Raw genomic sequence first — 24,362 nt, 5'->3', positions numbered from 1 at the left:
CCTCTAAATCTCTAACAAGGTTATAGTATATCATCTATATCAACATATATAGATACATATACTCTAAAAGTTATAGCAAAATGTATCCCACATTGAAAAATCACCAGCATACCAGCCACAGAAGAGCTGAGACCCACTTTGGCTTCTAATCAGCTGCTGCTACTCAGAGCCAACAGGAAAGGTTTAATTAATCTCTTTGTGATAGTTGTCTCCATCAGGACCAAAGAATTCCCATGGCAATTGTTATCTGAATTAGACTTTGCTTTCTACAAAATTACTCAGTATGAGCTCTTCTAATCAAGTCACTGAGCAGTCAACATACATTCATTAAGTGCTCACTTAAACTGCTTACTAAAGGCTAAGTTATTAGAGCACAAAGTACTTTAATGTGGGAGAAAAAAAAATCCCTAATTCCTGAGAACTTTTCTGGTTCCAAAGTGATCAGGAAATCAAGAAGCCACTATTTGAAGACTTTCCCAACCATATGGAAAGTCCAAGTCCAGAAGGCCTAACACCACCACTGTTGGGATCATTCACAGAGCTTTAGGGAGGGAGAAGTGGTTTACTTAAAGCACTTATCATGTGCTTCCTTACTATGTGCCAGGCACTGTTCAAAGCCACCAAGAACACAAGTAGAAAATAGTTCCTTCCCTCAATGAGCTTACTTTTTTTTTTTTTTGGAGTAGAACCAGATCTTTTTAATTCTTGCTCTGGGCTCCTCCTGCAAGACCACTTCTTAAAACCCCCAAATTGTGGGACAGCAATGAGGACTCTTTCTGTCCCTAAATAATATAAATTTGGATAAAGTCTCATGAATAAATACATATTGACCCATGATCAGAAGAGGCAGTCATCTATGCATTCCAAGAATTTTCTTTTCCAAGTTTGGTAAGGGTGGGATAGACCTTTGAATACTAAACCAGAATCCCTGAGTTTGATAGGGGCAGGGGGAAGGGAAAGAGGCTGGTCAGACTATAGTCCCACCATGTGGGCTGGACCATGCTGGTCATGGCATGCTTCTAGCCACTGCCTTTCCTTTAGCTGGATTACCTTCCTGACCTGGGTGATATGGGTCCTGTCAACTTTTATATTCCTAATTTTACAGAGTCAATGTGAAGACTTGCTGTGGAAGTGAGTTTTCTTTCTTCTGTAACAATTCCCATTAGATTTTAAGAAAAAGAGGTTAATGAACTTGGCTAATCTGCTGCTTCTGGCTGTCACCAAAACCAACAAGTTTACTCACAAGTGAGTCTCAGCAGAGTTGCAGCCCTGTTGGTCTGGATTCTAACCAACTACTTGGGGCCCAGAAGCATGGCTTTGTCTCCTGATTTAATCTTCTTGGTGGGCCTGGCTTGCAAATTGTCACCAAAAGAGGTTTAGATGGTCAACCTACCTAATGCTAAATTTAGTATAGAAAAGGTTCCCATTTCACCACACTATGGCCCTCTTGGGTAAGTGGTGGGTGCCTTCAGAATGGGCACAGTAAGGAACCATGCTGCTAAATCAAAAAGCCACAGAGGCACAAGAGGGAGTAGCAGGAGGAGTGCGATCAGGAAGGTAATCCAGTTAGGCAACAGGCAGTAGCTAGAAGTATGCCATGACCAGCTTGGTCTAGTCCATGCAGTAGGACAACAGTCCTACACATCCTCCTTCTCTTCTACGCAACCCCCCACCCCACCGTGTGGTCGTTTCAAGGTAATACAAGCAATGATGAAGTTTTTTTAAGGATGAAGGACACATGGCCACGTTGGAAGACAGTAGTGAAGGAACCAATACAAAGGGAAATATCAAACATTCAATAGAAGGAATGGCTGAGGAAGCAACCTGCTAGAGAATATGGGAAAGGATGAGATTAAGCTCCTCTTAAGGAGTAGGGTCACTTCTCTGTCAAAGACAGAGAGAAAGGAGGAGAGTTGGCAATGAAGGGGTTTTGAGAGTTTGTGTCGAAGAGACTCAATTTTCTCATTAAGTGTGTGAGATGCTCAGCTGAGAAGGGACATTAGAAGACAGAAAAGGTTTGAAATACCTTTGAAATACAGAATGAGAGACAATTAGGGAGAAATAGGCCAGGCTTGGGGAAGTTAGGCCCCTATGAGATTTATGGGCCCTTAGCAAGTGTGGTTCTGTGACTTCTTCCAGCTCTGGTCAGCAGCTATCAGTAGGAACAGAGGAGGCAGGTGGTGGGAGTAACCCCAAGCTGAAGTTTGACCAGCAACAGGTGGGGAGCAGAGTTCAAGAGCAGAGGGCAGTGCAAAGCTGAGCCAGTTAATGAAAAGGCAGGGACTAGACAGGGAGGAAAGTGAGGTCAGAGCAAAAGCAATACCCTCAGAAAGCACCAAGTGGGGAACGGATTGTAGAGATAAGTGAGAGTGAAAAAGTTTTAGGATGTTATTATCAGATAGATGAATGTTCGAATTTTAAGCTAAAGGAAGTAAAACAATTTGGACGTGTCAAAAAGGTCAAAGAGGAAAAGTTCTCTCTAAAATATTTATAGCAGTTCTTTCAGCAGTGGCAAAGAACTACTAAGGGTGTACTCCTCAACCAGGGGGAATGGCTGAACAAATTACGGCACGTGAACAGACTGGAACACTGTTTATGCCACAAAAAACGATGAAAGGAACATTTCAGGGAAGATTTAAATGACCTGAAGCACAGGGAAGGGAGCAGAACCAGAAGAACAATTTCTACAACAATGTCCTTGTAAACTTTGAAAGACTTTTAATAGCTGATCAGTGTGTCAACCAACTGCAATTCCAGAAGCCTGGTGATGAAGACTGCTCACCATCTCCTGATGGAGTAGTGATACAAGTCAGAGAAATGAGACATAACTTTTTGGACATGGCCAATGAGGAAATTTGTTCTGCTTAATTATGCATATTTCTTGCAAGAGTCATGGTTTTATTATTTTTTCCTCCCAATGGGTGAGGAGATACGAAGAGAAAATTTAAAAAATGATTGTTAATTGGAAAATTTCATTTAATTTGTAAAAACTGGGGATAATGGTAAGATCCAGTATGTGACCAACTCTATACATGGCTTAGGTGAAGTAAAGAGACTGAGAAAAGGTGAGGAGGGGGGGTAGTTTAGAAGTTTATGAGGAAGCACCGGATGCTCAAGTCCCCTAACTACCTACCCGATATTAAGCCACCAAGCTCAGCCTTAGACACAGGAAACAAAACTCATTCTTGATTGCATCTCCAACAAGGCTAACACAGAACCCTAGGGCATGCTAGCAGGCAGGCATTTTTCAGCACACAATAACAATGAACATTCCGTTACATTCCTGTACCACTGTAGACTCAGGCCTTCCCAAATGATGGGCACCCCTTTAGCTTCCACTTTGCCACCACAAAAAAGAGCTTCTGCGAATCTTTTCTGGGTGTATTTTCTGGGCCCATGAAGAGAAACAGCAATGGGAAATCCCATAGGAGGCTCTTTCCTTCTTCCTTCCTTCTCCCATCCCTTGGAGCCTCTTACAATCTAGGTGTGGGAAGAAACCTAATTATACCTTTGGGGAGTTGTGCATTGGTGATATCTTTGTGAAAAGCAGTTTGTCCAAATACAGAAAAAGAAGCCGGGACTATAGCCTTTGCCCCAGTAATGCTGCTATTAGGGCTAGGATAACCCAACCCTAAGAATATTGCTGAGAAATGAAAACTTCATTCCACAAACATATTCACAGCAGCTTTACTTCCAGTAACAGAACGTTAAAAGCAAAATAGTGGATTGATGAGTGGCTCATAGCTGAACAATTCCTAATATGTGAATGCATCAGTCTCCTTTGCAACTGTCTTTTCCTACGAATTCAGTGAAACATGAGAAGCCTTACATGAAGAGCTGCAAAGAGAGGAAGGAAGGCTCAGATGAAATGACTGAAAGCTTCTGCATATTCTTTATACTTACTGCATACATCCTCTCAGGGACATTAAGGCTTGAGCTGTGAGGACTGCACAGGGCTTCCATCTTGACTACAAGAACGTATAAACATATTCAACAAAAATATAACCCTAGGAATACAGGGGGAGATGAGATCAAATGGAGATAGAGATGCAAATGCTGCCTGTTTGTATTCTTTAAGTTAACAAGCAAATTCATCATTCAAGGGAGGCGAGGCTGGTAACTAGTCAGCAAAGCTGTGTTTGTCATCATATGTCATTATATGCCTGAAGTTTCCTTGTCCAGTGGTAACTGGCATTAAGGTATTTGTCCAAGAGGAAAATCTTCATTGAATGGAAGCATGTCTAAGCTTTCTCATCAACACAAAGTCTCTGCCCTCAAGGAATGGCCATTCCCAGGTGGATCACATCCCCTTCATTTCACAGCCTTGGAGGGTTAAAAGGGGCACTAGAGACTATCCAGAACACTCTGTAACCAAAGGCTCGAGGGCCCCCACAAACATCCCTGCCCTGGATCATCAGGCCTCTGCCTATCAAGCTCTAAGGAGTGGGAACCTGCCACCTCTCAGGGCAGAGCTTTCACTCTGGGACAGAGTCTTCTCTCATTGAGAAGACATTTTTCCTGATATGAAACCTCTGATTCTTTTCTACTCCCCCCTATTGCCCTATGTTCTGCCCTATGAGGCCAATCAGAATGACATTCGACAGCCTTTTCAATCTTTGAATAGAGCCATGGATTGTCTTCCTTCCCCACCTTGAACCTTCTCCAGGCTAAACATACCTGATTCTTAGTTCTTTCATCCAATCCTCCTATGAGAGGGCCTGAGACCCTCCCCATCCAGATGTCATCTTCTGGACACATGCCAACTGATTACAGTCCCTCTCAAACCTTGGTACTTAGAAATTAATACAACCTCCACACACAGCAGCAGTAGGGCTGACTACAGGGTTCCATCTATCTTGGAGCAGTCCAAGGTTGTATTAAGTCGTTGGGCTTGCAGACCACTAAAAACCCCCAGATCCCTTTCAGAACAATTGCTATGTGTTAGATTATCATTATGATCCATTAGATTGTGAGCTCCTTGAGGGCAGGGACAGTTTTTTGCCTCTTTTTGTATTCCCAGAGCTTAGCACAGTGCCTGGCACAAAGTAGACACTTAATAAATGTTTACTGATGAACTGTATCCAAACCTCTCCCACCTTCTATTTGTGAAGCAGATTGGTGGAGCCCAAGTATGAGACATCAACATCCTCTCCATGGAATCTCATCTTCCTAGATTTGACCCAATGCTCTATACCAGAAGTATCAAACACAAAATCCAAGGGGCAAATCAGATGAAAATGTAAGTGGGAAATATTTAACAAAACACACAAAAGTATAATAAAGTAGAGACAACATGACATTGGCCCTCATGGATCCTTAAATATGGATAGGTGGCCCCAGTTCTGTTTAACACCACTGTTGTGGCCAGTCAGATCATTCTGGATTTTGCTTCTGTCATCCACTCTGTTGGCACACCTCTGGGTTTATATCATTTGCAAACTTGATGAGAATACCATCTATGAGAGGTGTCACTGAACCCTGGTATCTGGTGAGGCCTAGGGACCCCTTCTCAAAAGAAGGCTTTAAATGTATAAAACACAGAGGATTACAAAAGAAACCAATTATATTGAAATAGTCACAAAAATATTTTTAAAAACTAGTTCACAGGCCCCAAGCTAAGAACCTCTAGTCTATGTCTTTATCTGAGTCACTGATAGAAATGTGAAGCAGTCCCAGGGCCAGCCACAGATACTTGGGGCCCTCCACTAGAGACCTCTTGTCATCATGACATTGACCCATCAATAACTAATCTTTGAATTGGGCCAGTACTGGATCCATCTAACTGCAAGTATCACCTAAGCCCAACCTCTCCATCTTCCCCACAAGAAGAACTCATCAAAATCTCAGCTCAAATCTACCAGACTATAGAGCTCACCTCACCCATTACTTTGATAATCCTTTCCAACAAAGGAAAGGGGGTTAGTGCAGCACACCATAAGCTGTTCACAGTGGAGCAACGCCAGCTCTTCCTAATTGCCACGTCAACACCCAGCTCTAAGAATACATTTTAGAATTTTTGCTAGAGTCCAAGCCAAGCTCCATGGCCTATAATTTGGAGGCTGTTTTCTTATTAAAAAAAAAAAATCAGGACATTTAGCCTTCTCCAATCTGGCTCTGCCTCTCCTATTTCCTATGATCCTTCAGACATCACTGGCAATGAGGAGCAATCAGTTGGTCAACAAGCATTTTATTCAGTGATTCCTTCATGGGCCTTAGCTCATTCTGAGCTTCAGCATCCCTGATAATATCTTTGTAGGATGGTGATACATTCTTAGGGCAGCAAGGTGTGCCAGTGGATGCGGGTGCCAGGCCTGGAGTCTGGAAAACTCATCTTCCCGAATTCAAATCCGGTCTCAGACACTTACTATCTGTGTGACCCTGGGCAAGTTTTAGTTGTTGTTTCACTTGTGTCCAACTCTTCATGACCCCATTTGGGGTTTTCCTGGCAAAGACACACGAGTGGTTTGCCATTTCCTTCTCCAGCTCATTTGACAGACGAGGAAACGGAGGCAAACAGGGTGAACTGACTTGCCCAGGGTCACACAGCTGTAAGTGTCTTGGGCTGGATTTGAACTCAGGAAGATGAGTCTTCCTGACTCCAAGCCTGTCACTATCCACTGTGCCATTTAGCTGCCCTGAATACCAACTGCTACATTCTTATATTCATTCTCTGTAAACTAGACTGGTTTCCATTGCCTTTTAAACTTAAGTTGTTTCTGAGTCCCTCGGGCATCCCACTTGGTTTCTTCAGACTGAGCCCTTTCTGCCTCCTCCTTGAGTGGTTTCACTTTAGGTCTTCTGAATTTCATTTTCATGCATTTCCCATCCTTCCTGGGCTAACTTCCCTTAATGCCTTTTAAGCCATGGACGCTTACCTGATTTTTCTCTGAACCCTTCAAAATCTGCTTTTCCCCACATCTGAAATGCACATCAAACCATTCCTAGATTTCTTCTTCTACATCTCAAACTTTAGAGTAATGCAGTCATTTCCCCCCAGATTCCCATTATTCCTCCCCTCTCTGTTAGTGAGAATATAATTCAGAACAGAAATTCCTTGTCTGGCCCCTCCACCTTCTGAAGAATGAAATTAGCACTGAAGCAAGTTGAGGAGGCACTGTTAAGGTGCCCTGTTTTTGGCAGAGATAGAGAAAGAGAATGAAACAGGAAGAGTGAGTAAATGAGACAGAGAGAGCATACGTGTACATGCAGGGCAGCAGATGGATGTCTGGGTACCTGCAGTGCCCCAGAATGACTGTATATCCGGCCTGGGCCATGCTCACACTCTCTATCCCAAACTTCTCGTTTCCTCTTTTGGTCCAGGTTGTCTATAGCAGAGGTCAGCAAACCATAGCTCAAAGGCCAAATATAGCTCAGAATAGTTTTCACATTTTTTAAATAAAGGACCATAAAAAACAGGCAGCAGCAGCCAAATTCCAGCCCATTGGCTGGCTCTCGCTGATCCTAACCTAGAGTATTTAATCTTTACCACTTCCAGTCACTTTAGAACTTTATCATCTGACACTCTTGTTTCCTTGAAGGGTCTGAAGACAGCTAGAAGCTTTTCTTCTCTTTTTATCAAATTTATCATGACTCCTTCATATAGAGAACTGACCTCTTTTGTGGCACACGGATGACCCTCCTGCCATATGTAAGATGTCCCTGTCCCCACGTGTTCTTGAGATGTTTCCTTGGTTGGAATGTTTTCTTGACTCTTCCCCATCTCCAGCCTGGCAGGACCCGGGCTTTCCCCAATCTGGAGGTCACTTGTGGTGATGATTCCATAAATATGTCAAGGTTGGGAGATGATTCCTAGGCTTGAGGCTCCTGTTCCCCTGTAACTTGGTCCAGTATCATGGGCTCCCACCAGAGATGCCAAGTTCCTCAGTACGGGAGATTTTCGAGTGGAGAGGTTGGATGGCCTCTACCTGGGGAGTTCACAAAGGGGCTTCCCACTCAGGGATGCAGTAGATTAAATGATCTGTCAGATTCCTTTCTATTCTGACCTTCAAGGCCACTCAGATAAGGTAACCAGTAGGACATGCTGACGATCAAAACCTATCCCCATTAAGCATATGTACCTACTTCCCTCTTTCTCTGAGACTGCATGAAGTGGAGAGACAGCAGTAAACTGACTCCTGAGATAACGAGGAGGGTCCAGGAAGGAGCCGTATGAGGAGACCTCAGCTTTCCTCCACAGGCCTGGAGAATGAGAAGAGAGTTCCTGGTGCATGTTTTAAATGGGCCTCCAGCTGAAGGTCCTGTCTAGTACACACTCCCTCACTCACTCACCTGGACAACTGGTTCTTGGGACTCTGTGTGCTGGCATCCAAGGTGCTGCCCCCTGCTCAAGCTGAGAGATCACGACCGGTTTGGAAACTGCAAGGCCTGGTGATAAGAAATGGCAAAGTGATGGCGATAGTCACCTTGGAAGGCAGGCCTTGCCTCTCTCTCTTTCAGAAACAGTGGCACACTGGGCTGGTGCAGAGGATGGTACAAAGGGTATCGGATGGGTGATCTGGATTATTTCCCCACGAAGATATAAGAAGGGGACAAAGAATGGAGTTGAGCTCAGACAGACAATGAGCTCATTTGGTCCATTCAATCCTGAGGTATTTGGAACCTTTCATGACTTCAGATAGTGCCCTGGGACTTCAGAACACTTCTTTGGCCAGAAGCAAGAGCCCTTCACCTAGGACCAGGGAACACAAACACCCTCTCTTTTGGCCGCATTTTGATGAACACGTGTTTTGTTTTCTACAGACCAAAATATCAATGCTAAACACTACCCACAACCTCCAGCAGGACCCTGTCAGGGGCAGATCCCCAATCCCCAGAGGAGCCTCCTTGCCCAGACACACCAGGTGCCTGTAGTTCTCCAGCATCACCTCCTGGAACAGTTCCTTCTGAGCAGGGTCCAGGTGCCCCCACTCATCCTGGGAGAAGTCCACAGCCACGTCCTTGAACGTTCACTGATTCCTGACACAACAAATAAATTTGAGGTCAGCCAGGGACCATACCCCAGATGGACATGGGAAGGGAGGGTGAAGGGGCTGGAATGAGAACTGATTCTTACTATAGTCAGGTTTCAGAGTCACATAATTTTTGAGTACCTGTTGTATGCCTGTTTATACCAGCATCTGAATTATGTCCGAAAATCACAGTAAATCCTCACACACAAACCGCACTTGCGATTTATAAAACACTTTCTTCACAACCTCCGTGTGCAGGAGGTGTTGCAAACAGTCAAATCTTCCCCTTTCCAGGGAAGAGAGCAGATGAGTGTTGGAAAGGCTGAGGGCATGGTCACTGTCCCAAATACAGAGACAGGCAGGCCCAGAGCTGTGACTCCCCATCTGTGCTCTTCCTGCTAGCCTGGGGAACAGCCCCACTCTCTGAGGACTGTTTCCTGTTACAAAACTGTGAGTACACCTGTGGTCTACCAGCACTTCTTAAACTGTGGGTTGCAAACACATATGGGGTCATGAAAAATTTGGCAAATTTCTGAACCCACAACAACAAAAAATTAATTAAAAATGAATCCAAGGTGTTTCTAGCAGCATTTGCCCATGAAAAGTCACTGCAGTCCTGATTCTGAACACACAGCATGCACACTTTGTACTGTGCGTGCCCTCAGGTCACAGAATAGGAACTAAAGTTTAAGAAGCCTTGGACTATACTCAGGTGTAGCTAGAAGTGGTGGCTGTTGAAACTCGCCATGAGCTTACTAACGTGGCCAACTTAGAATTCCACCTTCCTCTTCATGAGAAAGGGCAGCTAGGTGGGTGAAGGGGATAGAGCACTGACCCTGGAATAGGAGACACGAGTTCAAATTCTACTTAGCTGTGTGACCCTGGGCAAGTCACTTCACCCTGTTTGTCTCAGTTTCCTCATCTGTAAAATGAGCTGGAGAAGGAGATGGCAAATCACTCCGGTATCTCTGCCAAGAAAACCCCACATGAGGTCATGAAGAATCAGCCCCAACTGAGACAACTCAATAAATATCTTGCCTAGGCCTTCCTGGCTCATTTTTTAAAGCCCCCAGGCCCTTGTGCAATGCCACAGCTGCCATGACCCCTGATCTCAAAGCCCTATGTAAGCCAGGCCCTAGCAGCCCCTGGCTGCCCTGGCAGCATGGGCCTTCTACCCAAGCATATTTCCCACCCACTCCTCTGGCCCAGCAGCCAGTCTTTGGCCCCCTGCAATGGAGGGGAGAGGGGAGCTTACTGTGTTCCTCCCAGCTGGTAGTCAGGGGTGGCTCAATCAAGAACCGAGGGTGGTGCCATTCAGCAGAACCCACCCTAAATTTGCATGAAGAGGGCAGCCCCCACAGTTCGGTAGGCCTGGACAGCACAGAGGGAGCCCAGGACCTGGAGGCAAGGAGCCTGTGAGTTCCAACCTCACCTCAAACACCTCTTCATAAGAGGACAGATAACCCCTGTTTACTGGCTTTATGCCCCTAGAGAACTCACTTCACCTCTGAGTTTCCTCATGTGTAAAATAGAGATCCTACCACCCAGTCTACACAATTGTTCTGAGGATCAAGGGAGATGAGATTTGTAAAGCACCTGGCAGTTAGTAGGTGCTGAGTAATTGCACAAAGCAGATAATATTTGTAAAGTGCCTGGCACTTAGTAGGTGCTGAATAATTGTCCCTTTCCTCCCTCCCTCCCTCCTCTACAGCCCAAGTTCACCTTCTGAGGTCTCCTTCCCAAGGCAGGCCAAGTAAATCTCACACTAAACTCCCCAACTCTGCATCTGACACAATCAACATACACCAAACATAAGCCAGCACAAGCTAAATGCGAATTTCCAATTAGAGGAAACTATTTCATCCTAATTGAGACACTTATTCCAAAACCTGCTCCAAGTCGATGATTACAAAGTGCTCTGAAGTTTGCAGTATCTCACATGAGATACTGTTAGATTAGAACGTTATCAGATACTGCCCTGGGCATCTCGGAGGCGCCACAGTGCAGAGTGGCAGGCCCGGAGTCAGGAAGGCTCATCTTCCTGAGAGCAAATCCAGCCTTAGACGCTTACTGGCTGTGTGACCCTGGGCAAGTCACTTCACCCTGTTTCACGCCTCAGTTTCCTCATCCGTAAAATGAGCTGGAGAAGGAAATGGCAAATCGCTCCAGAATCCTTGCCAAGAAAACCCCAAATGGGGTCACAGACAGTCGGACACAACTGAAATGACCAAACGAGGAGCTATTGCTCTAATAGGAAGTTTTCCTCACACAGTCGGTTCCACTGTAATGCTGGTTTTAAAAATGCAGATGTATAAGAATGCAGCTGATATATTGGGGAATGGTTTGATTTTTGTGCTTATGTACAATTTCATCCACACGAAACTGGCCCAGTGCACAAACCCGCCCAGGTTCAGCCTCTGCCAGGGTACAAGGTCCCCTTTCCTGTCGATCGGCTGGTGGCCGGCCAGCCCTGCCTGTGCCTCGTCCCCCTCCTCCAGTCTAGCAGCCGGCCAGGCCCTTGGGCAGCCAGTGCTCAGGGAGCAGCAGCTCAGGACCACAGACAGGACTGCCACAGGCAGCAGCCGCAGCACGTTTCTTAAACGTTAACACATGGAGAACCATGCTGCCACTTTTATGGGGCTCTCATCTTCTTCTTACAGATCACTGATAAAGAGCTGAGTGTTGTGCCCTTTGCTACATCTTCCCATGAGCCCTGAGGTTTTCCTGCGTGACTTTGCACAGGGTGGTGATACCCAGGAATGACAGTCTGTGCTTTTCTTTGTGGCAGTGAGGGGCCCACAGTGCCCAGAGGCCTGGAATCAGGAAGAGACTTCCTAGCTGTGTGACCCTGGGCAAGCCACTCCACCTCATCTGTAACATGGGAATGATACCAGCATCCTCGTCCAGGGCTGCTGTGAAGCTTAGCAGGGATATTGCTTGTAAAGTGCTTTGTGAACACTCTTCTCAGATCTAGCCCACCCTCCTCCTTCGTATCTTCCACTAGCAGAGTTCCAGTGGCCAGGAGCAACCATCTTCCCTTGGGCAGCGTAAGCTCCAGCAGCCCCTCATCTGGCTGCCACCCCAGCCCACTCCTGGCCCCTCAACTGGGCCGGACATCTTATGGCTGAACCAGGGCTGGCCAAGTGGGGCCCAGGCCCTGGGACATGTCCCTCAGGACGCAGGGCCAAGATGAGGCCTATGACGAGAAGGAGGTGGGGATGAGGGCCAGCCCACCTAGGTGGCCAGCCTATCCCTGGCAGTGGGTGCGTAAGGCACGCTTCCTGTCTGGTGCCATCTCGTCCTTGGTCATCTCAGAGGCAACATGGCCCAGGGCTGGCTGGGATCCAGGGTGACTTGGGTTGACATCCTGACTGTGAAGCCCACTGCCAAGTAAATCACTTACCATCTACCTGCTCGGACAACTCTCCAGGACAGGGAGCTGCCTATGTGGGTGGAGGGACTCTCCTCACCAGGGAAGTCCCAGGTACTGTCCCATTCACCCTGTATAACCAGAATGGCCTTTGTTTTCTTTGAGTGACTCAGCTTACCTCATTGAGCCTCGCTGGGCCATACCTGGGAACAGAGAACTTCCTGTGTGACCTCTTCCGGGGCAGGAAGTCCAGAGACTCATGGCCTTTGAGCAGAGAACTTCCTGTGTGATGAGTCATGGGGCTAGCTGAGGGGACGTGTTAACTCCAGAGCCCTGTTGGGTGTTAACCTAGTCTACGCTAGGGGGAGGGGCCAATTCAAGAACCCATTGGCCCTGGTCATTCAGGCGGCGCTTGATGATGTCAAAAACTCTGTAAGAGGGGTGAGGACAGCTTGAAGAGCTCTCTTCCGGTTGGCACAGCAGTGGTGGGGAGCGTGACTCTGGGCCAGCCCTTGCTCTCGGGCTGAGCCCAGATGTTGGTAACTATGAATTGTATTGGGTCTGTCTGTTGATATTTGTAATTTGTTTGTATTTTGGTTTTGAGGTTTGGGATACTGGTTCTTTTCCCCCCGGAACTAAATGAATGTTCTGAACCTCAGGGTGCTGGTTTTTTGCCCCTTAAGTAAGTGAATGAAATTGTATTTGGTCTGTCTCTTGATGCTTGTCTCTTTGCTCCCCTGAACTAACTGAATGCTAACTGAATGCTGGTGTTTTTCCCTGAACTAAATGAATGTTGTCTGTATGCTAACTGAATGCTAGATTAAAGTAAGCTGGTCAACCCCTTCACCGTGCTTTCCTTGTTTAAGCAGAACCTGTGCTTTCCCGGTGTCCCGGCAGCCTCCTGGGTGCTGGCTGGGGGGGGGGGGGGGGCGGGGATCTTACGCCCCCACAGAAGCTGCTAGCTGGGTTATTAAAACACCCTGGCCTCAGCACAGCTTCTGAAGACCCCCTTCCAAGGCTCAGGAGCCCCCTACTGGGGGGGGGGGAGTCACTCATCCTCTGGCTCCCGCAGAGATGAAGGAGCCTCATCTCCTGGCTCTCGTGAACAGCCCCAGATCCTTGAACTCCATGATCAATGGGGGAGGCGGGAGGCCAGGTGCATAGTAGAGATGGCCTGGAGGGGTCTGCCTTGGGGATGCCCCCTTCGAGGGCAGGAGGTGCAGCCCCGTCAGCGCCCCGATGATGCTCTGCCTCCCAGGCCAGAGGGCTGTGCCCATTACACAGACGAGGAAGGTGAGGTGCATCGTGACTCGCCCAGGATCAAACGGCGGGGCAGCATCTGCGGCTGGACTCTGCTCTCCCCTCCTCCAGGCCCTAGTCCTCACCGAGGAGGGTCCCACTCACCTGGGGGGCCATGGCTTCCTCTCCACTCCTCTGCCCCTCGGGCTGGGCAGGGCTCTCTCCTGGGGAAGAAAAGCGAGGGCCGTGCTCTCGGAGAGCAGGCCGGCAGAGCGAAAGGCGCGGCTTCCCAGGGGGGTAAACTGAGGCAGCGCGCCCATCCCCCTAGGACACAGAAGCAGGCAGCAGGGGCAGAGAGGAAGACCACAGGGGCTCCAGGTGGACACTGGGGGCGGGGCGGGGTCGGCGCCTCTGATTGGTTCCTCCTCCCAGCAGGGGCGCGAAGAGGCTGGGAGGTGCTAGTGCGCAGGCTCGCAAGCGGCGGCTTCCCCCTCCTCCTGCCCCTCCGCCCGGTCGGGGTCCGGGGCGCCCAGAGCCGCCTCTTCCCCGGCCCCCATCGCAGCCCCCGCCCCCCGGGGAGGCTGGGGCAGGCACCGAGGGGCCGGACAATCCGCCGGCTCCCTCTCGCCAGTCCCAGACTGCCAGGCCTTGCCTCACCTACTGCGGCGGGACTCTGCTTCCGGGAGGCGCAGACCTGTGGAAAACTAGGGAGAAAGGAAGCGGAAATGATGTAACGGCAGTGACGTTTCCTTTCCAAGGCCTCCTGGGAAATGTAGTCCGGAGTGCCGAGAGGCTGGGGCGAAGGCGCCGGCGCCGGAGGCGCCTGCGCCGGCCCTCCCCGGAGGCTGCTGGCGCGTTTCAGAACTCAGTGACCTCGTTCGGGATTTTCTTGGCGGAGATAGGGGTTTGCTTTGCCGGGTCCTTCTCCAGCTCCTAGGGCAGATGAGGAAACAAAGGCAGACAGGTGAAGTGACTTGGCCAGGGTCACCACACATTTAAAAATCCTGAATGAAGGGAGGCCATGGGAAAAGGCCAAGGCTGCTTGAGGAGGAAGGGCCCGTTGGAGGAGCAGCCAGCAAGCCTGGTGCCGGGTGAGAGGAAGGGCGGGCGGCCGCGGAAGTGCTTTGGAGGCCAAAAAGAGCCATTCCAACATCTTTGTCCTAAAGGTCACCGGGAGCCGCTGGAGGTCACAGAGTGAGCATGTGTGTTCCAGCCAGCGCTTTAGGAAGATCACAGGAAGCGAGGACAGCAACCTTAGTGTGGTGTAGACAGCAGACGGGAGCTAGGCGGTGCAGTGGGGAGAGCATGGGCCCCAGAAAGATCTGACTTCAAACAGAGGCTCAGACACTTACTACGTGCTACCCTAAGCGAGGAGCCTTGGTTCCTCATCTGTAAAATGGGATACACTGGAGGAAGATGTGGCAACCAATGGTAGAAGACGGGCTAAAACTCACTGAAGAAAATTAACTCCTTAAAAATTAGAATGGGGGAGTGGAAGCTAATGACTCCATCAGACATCAAGAAACAATAAAACAAGTAGAAAAAATGGAAAAAGTAATAGAAAATGTGAAATAGCTCATCGGAAAACTGGAAACTAGATTGAGGAGGGAGAATTCAAGAATTATTAGACTTCCTGACGTCAGAGTGTGTGGGATGAAAGACCATCACCAATTAAAAGTTAATTTATAATAAGGAGCCATCTCAGGGTGGGATCAGAAATAAATTTTATTCCATTCTCGAGAATAGGGCAGCTTCTGCTAGCTCAGAGCACAACCAGCAAAGAAGGCAAAGTACAAGGGGCAAAGCATCAATAATTATACCTAACAGGAGAGAATTCCCGATCACCTCTGACCCATCTCACCATTGGCTGGGAGGTGGGCTTACAATCTGAGCGCAAAAGCTAGACAAAGAACCAGGAAATAGAGGCACAGAAACTCCAATTTCCATTTCCTTAGTTAATGATTACAACTGAGGTGACATCTGTAAATCTAAAGAAGAATAGGATAAGGGAAGGGGGAGACCGTCTCTATTCTTTTACAGTACTTTCACCGTAAAGAAAAGCAGGTCACAGTGACCCTATTCTTACTGAGCAAATCTAAACTAGAACCATAAGAAAGAACAAGAAGTTTCAGGGTAAGCTTTCCCAGAGGCTGAGCCATCCGACTCTCATGGCCTCAGAATTTTTCCACTTCCCTATTTCCCGATTTTTAAACATTTCTTAGTATAGATATAGCTATATATTTATACATATCTTCCCTGTGAAGTCTTCACATTTTATTTACCTCACACATTTAAGAAATTATGAAGGAATGCTGGCTAGATATCCTAGAAGCAGAGGACAAAATAGAAATTGAAATAATCCACTAATGACCTCCTAAAAAGAGATCTCTAAATAAAAACCGTCAGGAATATTATAGCCAAATTCCAGAGCTCCCAGGTCAAGGCTAGAAACCATTCAACCACCTTGGAGCCATTGTCAGTGTCATACAAGATTTAGCAGCTACTACCATAAAGAAATGGAGGGCTTGGAATATGATACAAGCGTACCTTGGAGATAGCACAATAAAGTGAGTCAAACAAATTTTGTGGTTTCCCAGTGCATATAGAAGTTATGTTTACACTATAATGTAAGTCTATTAAGTATGCAATAGTATTATGACTAAAAAATGTACATACTTTAATTTAAAAATATTTTGTTAAAAAATGCTAACCATTATCTGAACCTTCAGCGAGTCATGATTTTTTTTTTGCTGGTGAAGGGTCTTGCTTTGATGTTGATGGCTGCTGACTCGTCAGGGGAGTGGCTGCTGAAGTTTGGGGTGGCTGGGCAATTTCTTAAAATAAGACAACGGTGAAGTTTGCTACATCAATTAACTCTTCCTTTTACTTGAACACTTACAAGCCACTGGTAAGGGTATTAATTGGTCTAATTTCAATATTATTTTGTTTCAAGGAATATGGAGGTCTGAGGAGAGGGAGAGAGATGGGGGAAAGGCCAGTCTTTGGAGCAGTCAGAACACAACATTTATTAAGTTCACCATCGTATACGGGTACAGTTCATGGTACCCTTAAACCAGAGGTTCCCAAACATTTGGCCTACTGCCCCCTTAAAAAAAATTACTCAGGGGCCCCTGGAAATCTTTCTCTAATCCTTTAATGTTTTCTTGGGATTTGCACCATTTCAAAAATATAATTTTTTTTTAAATGACACATTTTGTATTTAATAATTTATTATAAATTTGTGGGATTTTCCTGTATTGAAATTTTAATGAGGCAATATTGTCATGTAACCATATAGCATATCACAAACAAGTCATTACACACACATATTCCTGCCAATGCATGCTGGACTTGCCGACAATGCAGAACAGCTCTCCTGCCAACACTTGCTTAAGACCTGTCAGCAGACTTGATCACTGATCTGTTATAACTTCATTTTGTGTGTTTATTTGGAAAATAATGTAATTACTATGACTAACTCTATTACACAACAGATGAAACATATATAAAAGTTTTTCAAAATTCTCTTCTTATTCTTCCTGTCCCACCCCTTTATTTTTATTCAGTGCTCCCCAATTGTACCCGAAGCTACCACTGGATCCTTCCAGTGTCCCCTGGGGGAAGTGATGCCCACTTTGGGAATCTACGAGGCCTAAACAATTAAAATTGTAACATCAATGATCACTGATCACCATGACAGATATATTAATAATGAAAAAATTGAAATATTGTGAGAATTACCAAGACATGACACAGAGACATGACATGAACACATGCTGTTAGAAAAATTGCACTGACAGGCTTGCTTGACACTGGATTGCCCCAAACCTTCAATTTCTTTCAAAACAAAATGCAATATCTGCAAAGTGCAACAAAACAAGGCGTGATAAAACACGGTATACCTGTATTCCAGAAATCAAAAAAAAAAAAAAGCTAAGATTACAACCCAGCAAAACTGAGTACAAGCCTTTGTTGTTGTTTTTCAGTTGTGTCTGACTCTCTGTGACCCCATTTGAGGTTTTCCTGGCAAAGATTTGTTCGACATTTCCTTCTCCAGTTCATTTCATAGATGAGGAAACTGAGGCAATCAGGGTTAAGTGACTTGCCCAGGGTCATAGAGCTAGTAAATGCCTGGGACCAGATTTGAACTCAGAAAGATGAGTCTTCCTGACTTCAGGTCCAGAGCTTGATCCACTTCACCAAACTAGATGCTCTGAGTACAATCTTGGTGGGGTGGGGTGAGGAGGAATGGACATTTAATAAAATAGAAGACTTGCAGACATTCCTGAAAAAAAGACCAGAGCTAAATAGGAAATTTAGACTCAAGAGAGGCATAAAAAGGTAAACATGAATGAGAAATCATGAGGAACTTAGTAAGGTTAGATTGTTTATATTCCCAAATGGGAAGATGATATATGTAATCCCCAAGAGCTTTATGATCATTAGGGCTATAAGAAGGTGTTTACTTAAACAGAGATCGTGGGTGTGAGTCTATTAATCCTAAAAGAAAAATGGAAGGCTGAGAATGAGACACGTCAGAAGAAGAGAGAAGGAGATTAGGCTCTAGCTTTCCTTAATTCCTAAAGAACACATAGCCCCAGTTCCAAGTTCAAAACAGTCCCTGCCTCAGGCTAGAGTCCCAGACCCCCTGGCTTCTCCAGGATTCCCTGCTGTGCTGGCTGGCTGCCCCATCCTGCTCAGAATCTTGACTCTAAGGTTGCCAGGGCTCAAAACAAACACTTCCAGGCCCATTTTCCAAAGCCAAAGGGTAAAACAAGTGAAGGTGGAAAAGCTATGCTATCTCCCCATCCCTGTTCAGTTCATGGTGCCCCATGTGGTGTGTGACCTTCACTCTCTGATGCAACAGGAAAGAAGGAACAAGAAAGAAAATGACTGTCTTGTCTGGCTAGGTTTAAAGATGTAGCCTGTTAAGTCTGACTGATCAGTCAGTCAAAGGAGGCTTCCCACACCCAATTGGTAAGGGAACTGAGGGCAGCAGAGGGCATCCATGCTAGGTGATCTGGGCATACGCAGGTCAAACCTCCTTACACAAAGTATGTTCATCATGACTAAGTTCTAAGTCCCCAAGACAAGGTTAAATTGCATTCCTCTTTTAAGAATGTAAGAATCATAGGACGATAGATTTACAGCCAGAAGGGACCTGGGAGTTCAATACCCCCATCACCTACCATGAGGAAACTGAGGGCTAAAGAATTTAAATGATTTTCCAGAACCACAATAAGAAATAGGTTGGCAAAGTCAGGATTGGAAACTGGGTCATCTGTCTCCAAATCTCATTTTCTCTTCCAAATGCTTCCTATTTTAAGGACAGTTCAAATAAACACAATTTTTGACACTTGAATGGGTAAATTTCAGTTAGCTGGAAAACTAATGTAAAATGTCTTACCACCCACCTAATGATGATGGGTAAATAAATTACACTTTCCCATCCAAAACATCATTTAGTGCCAGAGTTTATTTGACAACTCAGTAACAACTCATCAGAGGAGTCAACTGCAAGTCACATCATCATTTCCTTGATATCATAGTCCTCTTCAAGAATGAAGGATGAGCACAACCTGTGAGTATCCTCTGCCTCTGCCTCCTCTCCGTGCTCCACTGTGATGGTTGAAGGCTGCCTCCTTAACTTCCAGGTATACTGGTTAGATTTCTTACTAAAAAACCAAGTCTTAAACCCAATTCACTATGGAGCACATAGACTGGACAACAGATACCTGCCCTCCTAGCACAGAATGATTGTAAATACCAAATATAACTGTTTCTTTTTTTAGCCAGGAACCCTGAAAGTCTTCTCCTAGTTTGATTTATTTTTAAATTTTGATTAAAGGGGCCATCCCTTGTTTAACTTCTTAAAGAGGCCTTTTCACTGAATGGGTCTTACCTCACTCAAAGTGAGAACCTGAAAAGACCTTAGCCTGAAAGGGCCAGGGTCTCCCAATGCATCCTGGGCCATCTTCAGTTGTTCTGGTGAATATCAGGCCACTGGACCCAGATGGCTCTGGAGGAGAAAGTGAGGCTGGTGACCTTGCACAGTCCTCCCTCAAATCGAAGTCAACTGCAAGTTGTGTCATCATTTCCCTGATGTCATGGTCCTCTTTGAGAACGAAGGACAAATACAACAAGAACAACAAACAATACATCAGTCTACATTCACTTCATTTTCCCCACTCTTTTCTGCTTACCCCCTGTCAAAGATTGTCCTTAGGTTGTTTTGAAGTAAAGATATGCCTTATTAGCCTTATGAAGGAAAGAGAATCTATAACTATCACCGATAATGGTATTTGGGACCCGCGGGTCATTCTCTCTGCTTCAAGGAAATAAAGACACACTGTTCCAAATCATTAGATGATGTTTTAAGTGGGATGACTATTGACTTCTTTGTTTGGAAAGAGTGTGTAGGCATGTGTTGGTATATGCACCAAAATCTGATATCAAATGAAAAATGGATTAATAGAAACAACATTAATTGAATTCTGGGGGGGAAAAGTATATCTAACTCGCTTCCCTCACTTTGGGAGAGAAAATAAGGAGCCTCTGCTTACTAGACCGTAAAGGCCATTACCAATGACAGGAGTCACTTATATGCAGTAATTTTGCTTGTAAAAGAGAACCTGACATTCTGAAGTGCCTTTATCCATCTCTGACTTCATGCAGACAGTAATTTTCCAGCCAAGAATAAGATAGAGTTGTTATATTTTATACTTGCATTTTGGAGTTTTTTTTCTTTTTTTCAGTTTGCTACATAATTCTCTGGCAAACAGTGCTGATGCAGGTCAGCAGCTTCCAGGAGCCCAGACTGCTCTCTCTTTTCAAACTGAAAACAACACTAGCCCTATAGCTTTTTTTTTTTTCTTCACTTCATCAAGTGGAAAATTTTGATGTGGCTGGAGTTAAATTACCAAACACTACTTACGTCCTCACTGGCAAGATGTCTTTGATGCCAAAGGAACCTGCTGATGCCCCTATTATAGAATTAGATTGTGTCCAAATAAACCTGAGTCAACTGCTTTGACTGAGCTTCATTTTAGCCTACATCATAGAAGGTAAGGGACAAAGCCCAAAGTGTGATACCCAAGAAAATGGTAGAGGGCAGAAGAGAGAAGTAGGGGAGGAGAACAAGGTTTCAAGGCAAAGAATACAATAGGGTCACAGTCACCAGGACAAGGATGCAACCAGAAGGCTGTTGCTTGATTTTGGGTTTAGTTATCTTAAGGCCACAGCAAAAAAGGTCAGTAATCTTGCAAGGCTGCCCCTGGCACACTCCAGTTACACCAAGCTTTCATCACTCCTCATTAGTCATGAGAATGCCTAGGTTGAATCCTCCACAGGATTGCTGCAGACCATGGGTGATATAAGGTGTGTATAGTATTTGCATGTTTCAAAATGGTTTCTCGTCTTACTCCTAGGCAGGGAGACACTATGGAGTGGCCAGGGGAAGTATGCCCCTCCAGTCAACCCCAGAACTTAGAAGTTTCCAGCATGGAAAACTCTAGATATGGAGAATTTCAGACAGAGGCAGGGAAGTGGTTCCAGGTAAAGAGGAGAGGGCACTGTGTTGGTAAACAAAATGGGCTCTTAGCACTCAGTTCAACCAAGTGCCCTTGAAGAGTTTGGCCTTTGTTTCCTTGATTAGATTAGGAGTCCTTGGTGACCTCCTTGCCTCAGGGGAAGGCCTAGTTTACACATGAGTTTGAGTGACATGTTTGAGACATCAGAGGCTTTTGGACCATGTGGGTTTAAGTCGTCTCTTTGTGACGATTTTAGGTCATGTGGGTGAGTTGCATGTGTGACTCACCCTTGACTCTGAAAAAGATAAAAAACTAGGGGTTGGCTTTCTCTTTTTCAGAGCTCTCACCCACAGCTGTGGTGCTGTGCATGACTCTGGGCCAGCCCTTGTTATGAGCTCCTGGGCTGAACTTAGGTGTTGGTAACTATGAATTGTATTTGGTCTGTCTGTCGATGTTTGTAATGTGTTTGTATTTTGCCTGAAGTTCAGGGTACTGGCTTTTTCCCCTGAACTAAGTGAATGATGTCTGTATGCTGGATTAAAGCAAATTTGTCAACCCCTTAACATTGCTTTCCTTAGTAAAGCAGATCAAAAGAACCTGGGCTTTTGCAGTGTGCTGGTAGCATGCTTGTTGTTGGGCTTGTGTTGGTCTTTCAACCCTGCAACAGCTGCTAGCCAGATTGTTAAAACAAATGAGGCAGCTTGCTATGCATGATCCTTACAAAACTAAAAAAATTAATTAACTTAAGGAATTTAACAATATTAGTGACTTAGACAAAACCACAGATATCATCCTTATCAGATTTTCAGATGACACAAAGCTAGAAGGGCTATCTAACACACTGGTTAATGAAGGCATGATCCAGAAAGATCATGACAGACCAGAATATTGAGTTTCATGTTCTAACCGCCACCTCAAACAGAGGTATTGGAGGCTACCATACTGAGTTGGCACTGGAAGTGGATTGACACTAAGGAAAGGAATGACTGAAATATGTAAGGGTAAAAGAATGGGGGAAACTAACAGAAAAGGAGGGATTTTTCAGAAGCAAGTTTTTGCTCTGAATGACAAGGACTAAACCAAAGGTCCATTATTTGATCACCACAGGAGGGAGAGTTCCCAAACAGGCAGAAACTCAATTGATTATAGTAGATTATGAAGCCAGGAAGAAATGAGGGATGACTTGTAATTTAAGATTTTTCTATATTAATTTCATTTGTGGAATTCATCTGTATAAATTGTTTGGTGGTGAAATTTCCTTGATTTCATATCTTGTATATTTATCAGTAAATTGTGGGCTCTGATGGAATGTTTTCCCCCATTCATTATATTTCTGTAAAACATGAAACCTCTGATGTCTAGAGAGTTGTGACCTCAAGCAAAAGGCCTTCTCACATTCATTACATCCATAAGGTTTCTTTTCAGTATGAACTATCTGATGTTGTGTCAGTTGTTAAGTGCCTTTGGAAGGTCTTCCCACATTTATTACATTCATGAGGGTTCTCTCCAGTATGAATTCTCTGATGGTAAGTAAAGGATGAGTTGCAATTGAAGGCCTTCCCACATTCATTACATTCAAAAGGCTTCACTCTTATATGAATTCTCTGATGTTCAATGAGTCCTGAGCTCCAGTGGAAAGCCTTTCCACATTCATTACATTCATAAGGTTTCTTTCTAGTGTGAAATCTCTGATGATGAATAAGTTGTGCACTAAGAAGGAAGCCCTTCCCACACTGATTACATTCATAAGATTTTTCTCCAGTATGAATTCTTTGATGTAGAATAAGTTGCATGCTCAGGCAAAAAGCCTTTGCACATTCCTTACGTTCATAAGGTTTCTCCCCAGTGTGAATTTTTTGATGTTGGTTAAGTTTTATCTTTTCTTGGAAAGATTTTCCACACTGATTACATACATAAGGTTTCTCTCCAGTGTGAATTCTTTGATGTTGATTAAGTTGTATGCTTTCCCAGAACCTCCTCCCACATTCATTACATTCATAAGGTTTCCCTCTAGTATGGATTTTCTGATGTCGAGTAAGTTGCATTTGTTCACAGAATGCCTTTGCACATTCATCACATTTATAAGGCTTTTCTTTACTATAGATTTTCTGATATCGATTAAGCCCTGATCTCTGGCCAAAGGCTTTTCCACATTCATTACGTTCATAAGGTTTCTCTCCAGTATGATTCTTCTGGTGTCTAGTAAGCTGTGCCATCCAGCAAAAAGCTTTCCCACATTCATTACATTCAAAAGGTTTCTCTCCAATACACATTTTTTGATGATTGACAAGATCTGTTCTTCTGTGGAAGGACTGTCCACATTCATTTGGTTTATTTCCTGTGTGAATTATGTGATGTTGAATGAGTTGTCTGTTCTGGCGGAAAGCCTTTCCACATGCAGGACATCCAGGTTTCTCTCCAGTATGGATTCTCTGATGTAGAGTAAATTGAATATTCAAATGGAAAACCTTCCCATGTTCATTACATTTGTAAGTTTTCTCTCCAGTATGAAGCCTCTGGTGTTCAATAAGATGTGTACTTAAGTGGAAGGCCTTTCCACATTCATTACATTCAAATGGTTTCTCTCCAGTATGAATTCTGAGATGGTAAGTAAGGGATGAGCTACACGTGAAAGTTTTCCCCCATTCACTGCATTCATATGGTTTCTCTCCTGTATGGATTCTTTGATGAGAAGTAAGGGATGAGCTATAGGTCAATGTTTTATTACATTCATTACATTTGTAAGGTTTCTCTCCAGTACGAATTCTCTGATGGGAAATAAGGGATGAGCTGTGGTTAAAGGCCTTCCCACATTCCTTACATTCATAAACCTTCCCCATAGTATGCATTCTTTGATATTCACTAAATGCTGACTTACTCCTGAAAGACTTTCCACATTCATTATACTTAGCAAAGATCCTCTTTGAGCAGCTTCTACTACTTTTACATAGCTCTGAATCTAGCTGTAAGCTCTTTCTCTGTGCATCAAGGTTATGGAGACTCTTTCCTATAGATACTCTCTGCTGAGGAAAAAGGATCGGTCCTACACTAAAGCTTCTGCCAAATTTCTTGCATTCAAAGCTTCTCACTTAGTTGGGAGTTTTCATTTGAAGGCCCTTCTCTTGGCTAAGATATTTATCCCCATTGCTCTCTTGCCTCTCTAAGATGGAATCATATTCCTGGGTTTCTCCCAACTTTGAAACAGAGGGATCATCCTTTGTAAGTCCTTCCCAGGAAGATCCTTCCTTAGAAAAG

General features: G+C 45.0%; 1 protein-coding gene across 1 annotated transcript in view; it reads right to left on the bottom strand.

The window, feature by feature from the left end:
* LOC118845288 (zinc finger protein 420-like) overlaps positions 1–23,947 on the bottom strand; it is a 34,479-nt gene extending 10,532 nt beyond the window's left edge. The window contains exons 1-4 of the mRNA XM_036753211.1: positions 23,758–23,947; positions 23,082–23,250; positions 22,569–22,817; positions 13,744–14,423 (exon numbers count right to left, since the gene is read on the bottom strand). Coding sequence (XP_036609106.1) covers positions 13,744–14,423; positions 22,569–22,817; positions 23,082–23,250; positions 23,758–23,947 — 1,288 coding nt within the window. The remainder of the gene's footprint in view (positions 1–13,743; positions 14,424–22,568; positions 22,818–23,081; positions 23,251–23,757) is intronic.
* Positions 23,948–24,362: the final 415 nt, after the last annotated feature.

The sequence above is a fragment of the Trichosurus vulpecula genome, chromosome 1 (assembly GCF_011100635.1).
Source record: "Trichosurus vulpecula isolate mTriVul1 chromosome 1, mTriVul1.pri, whole genome shotgun sequence".
NCBI lineage: Eukaryota > Metazoa > Chordata > Mammalia > Diprotodontia > Phalangeridae > Trichosurus > Trichosurus vulpecula.
This window is presented reverse-complemented; position numbering and strand designations above follow the sequence as displayed.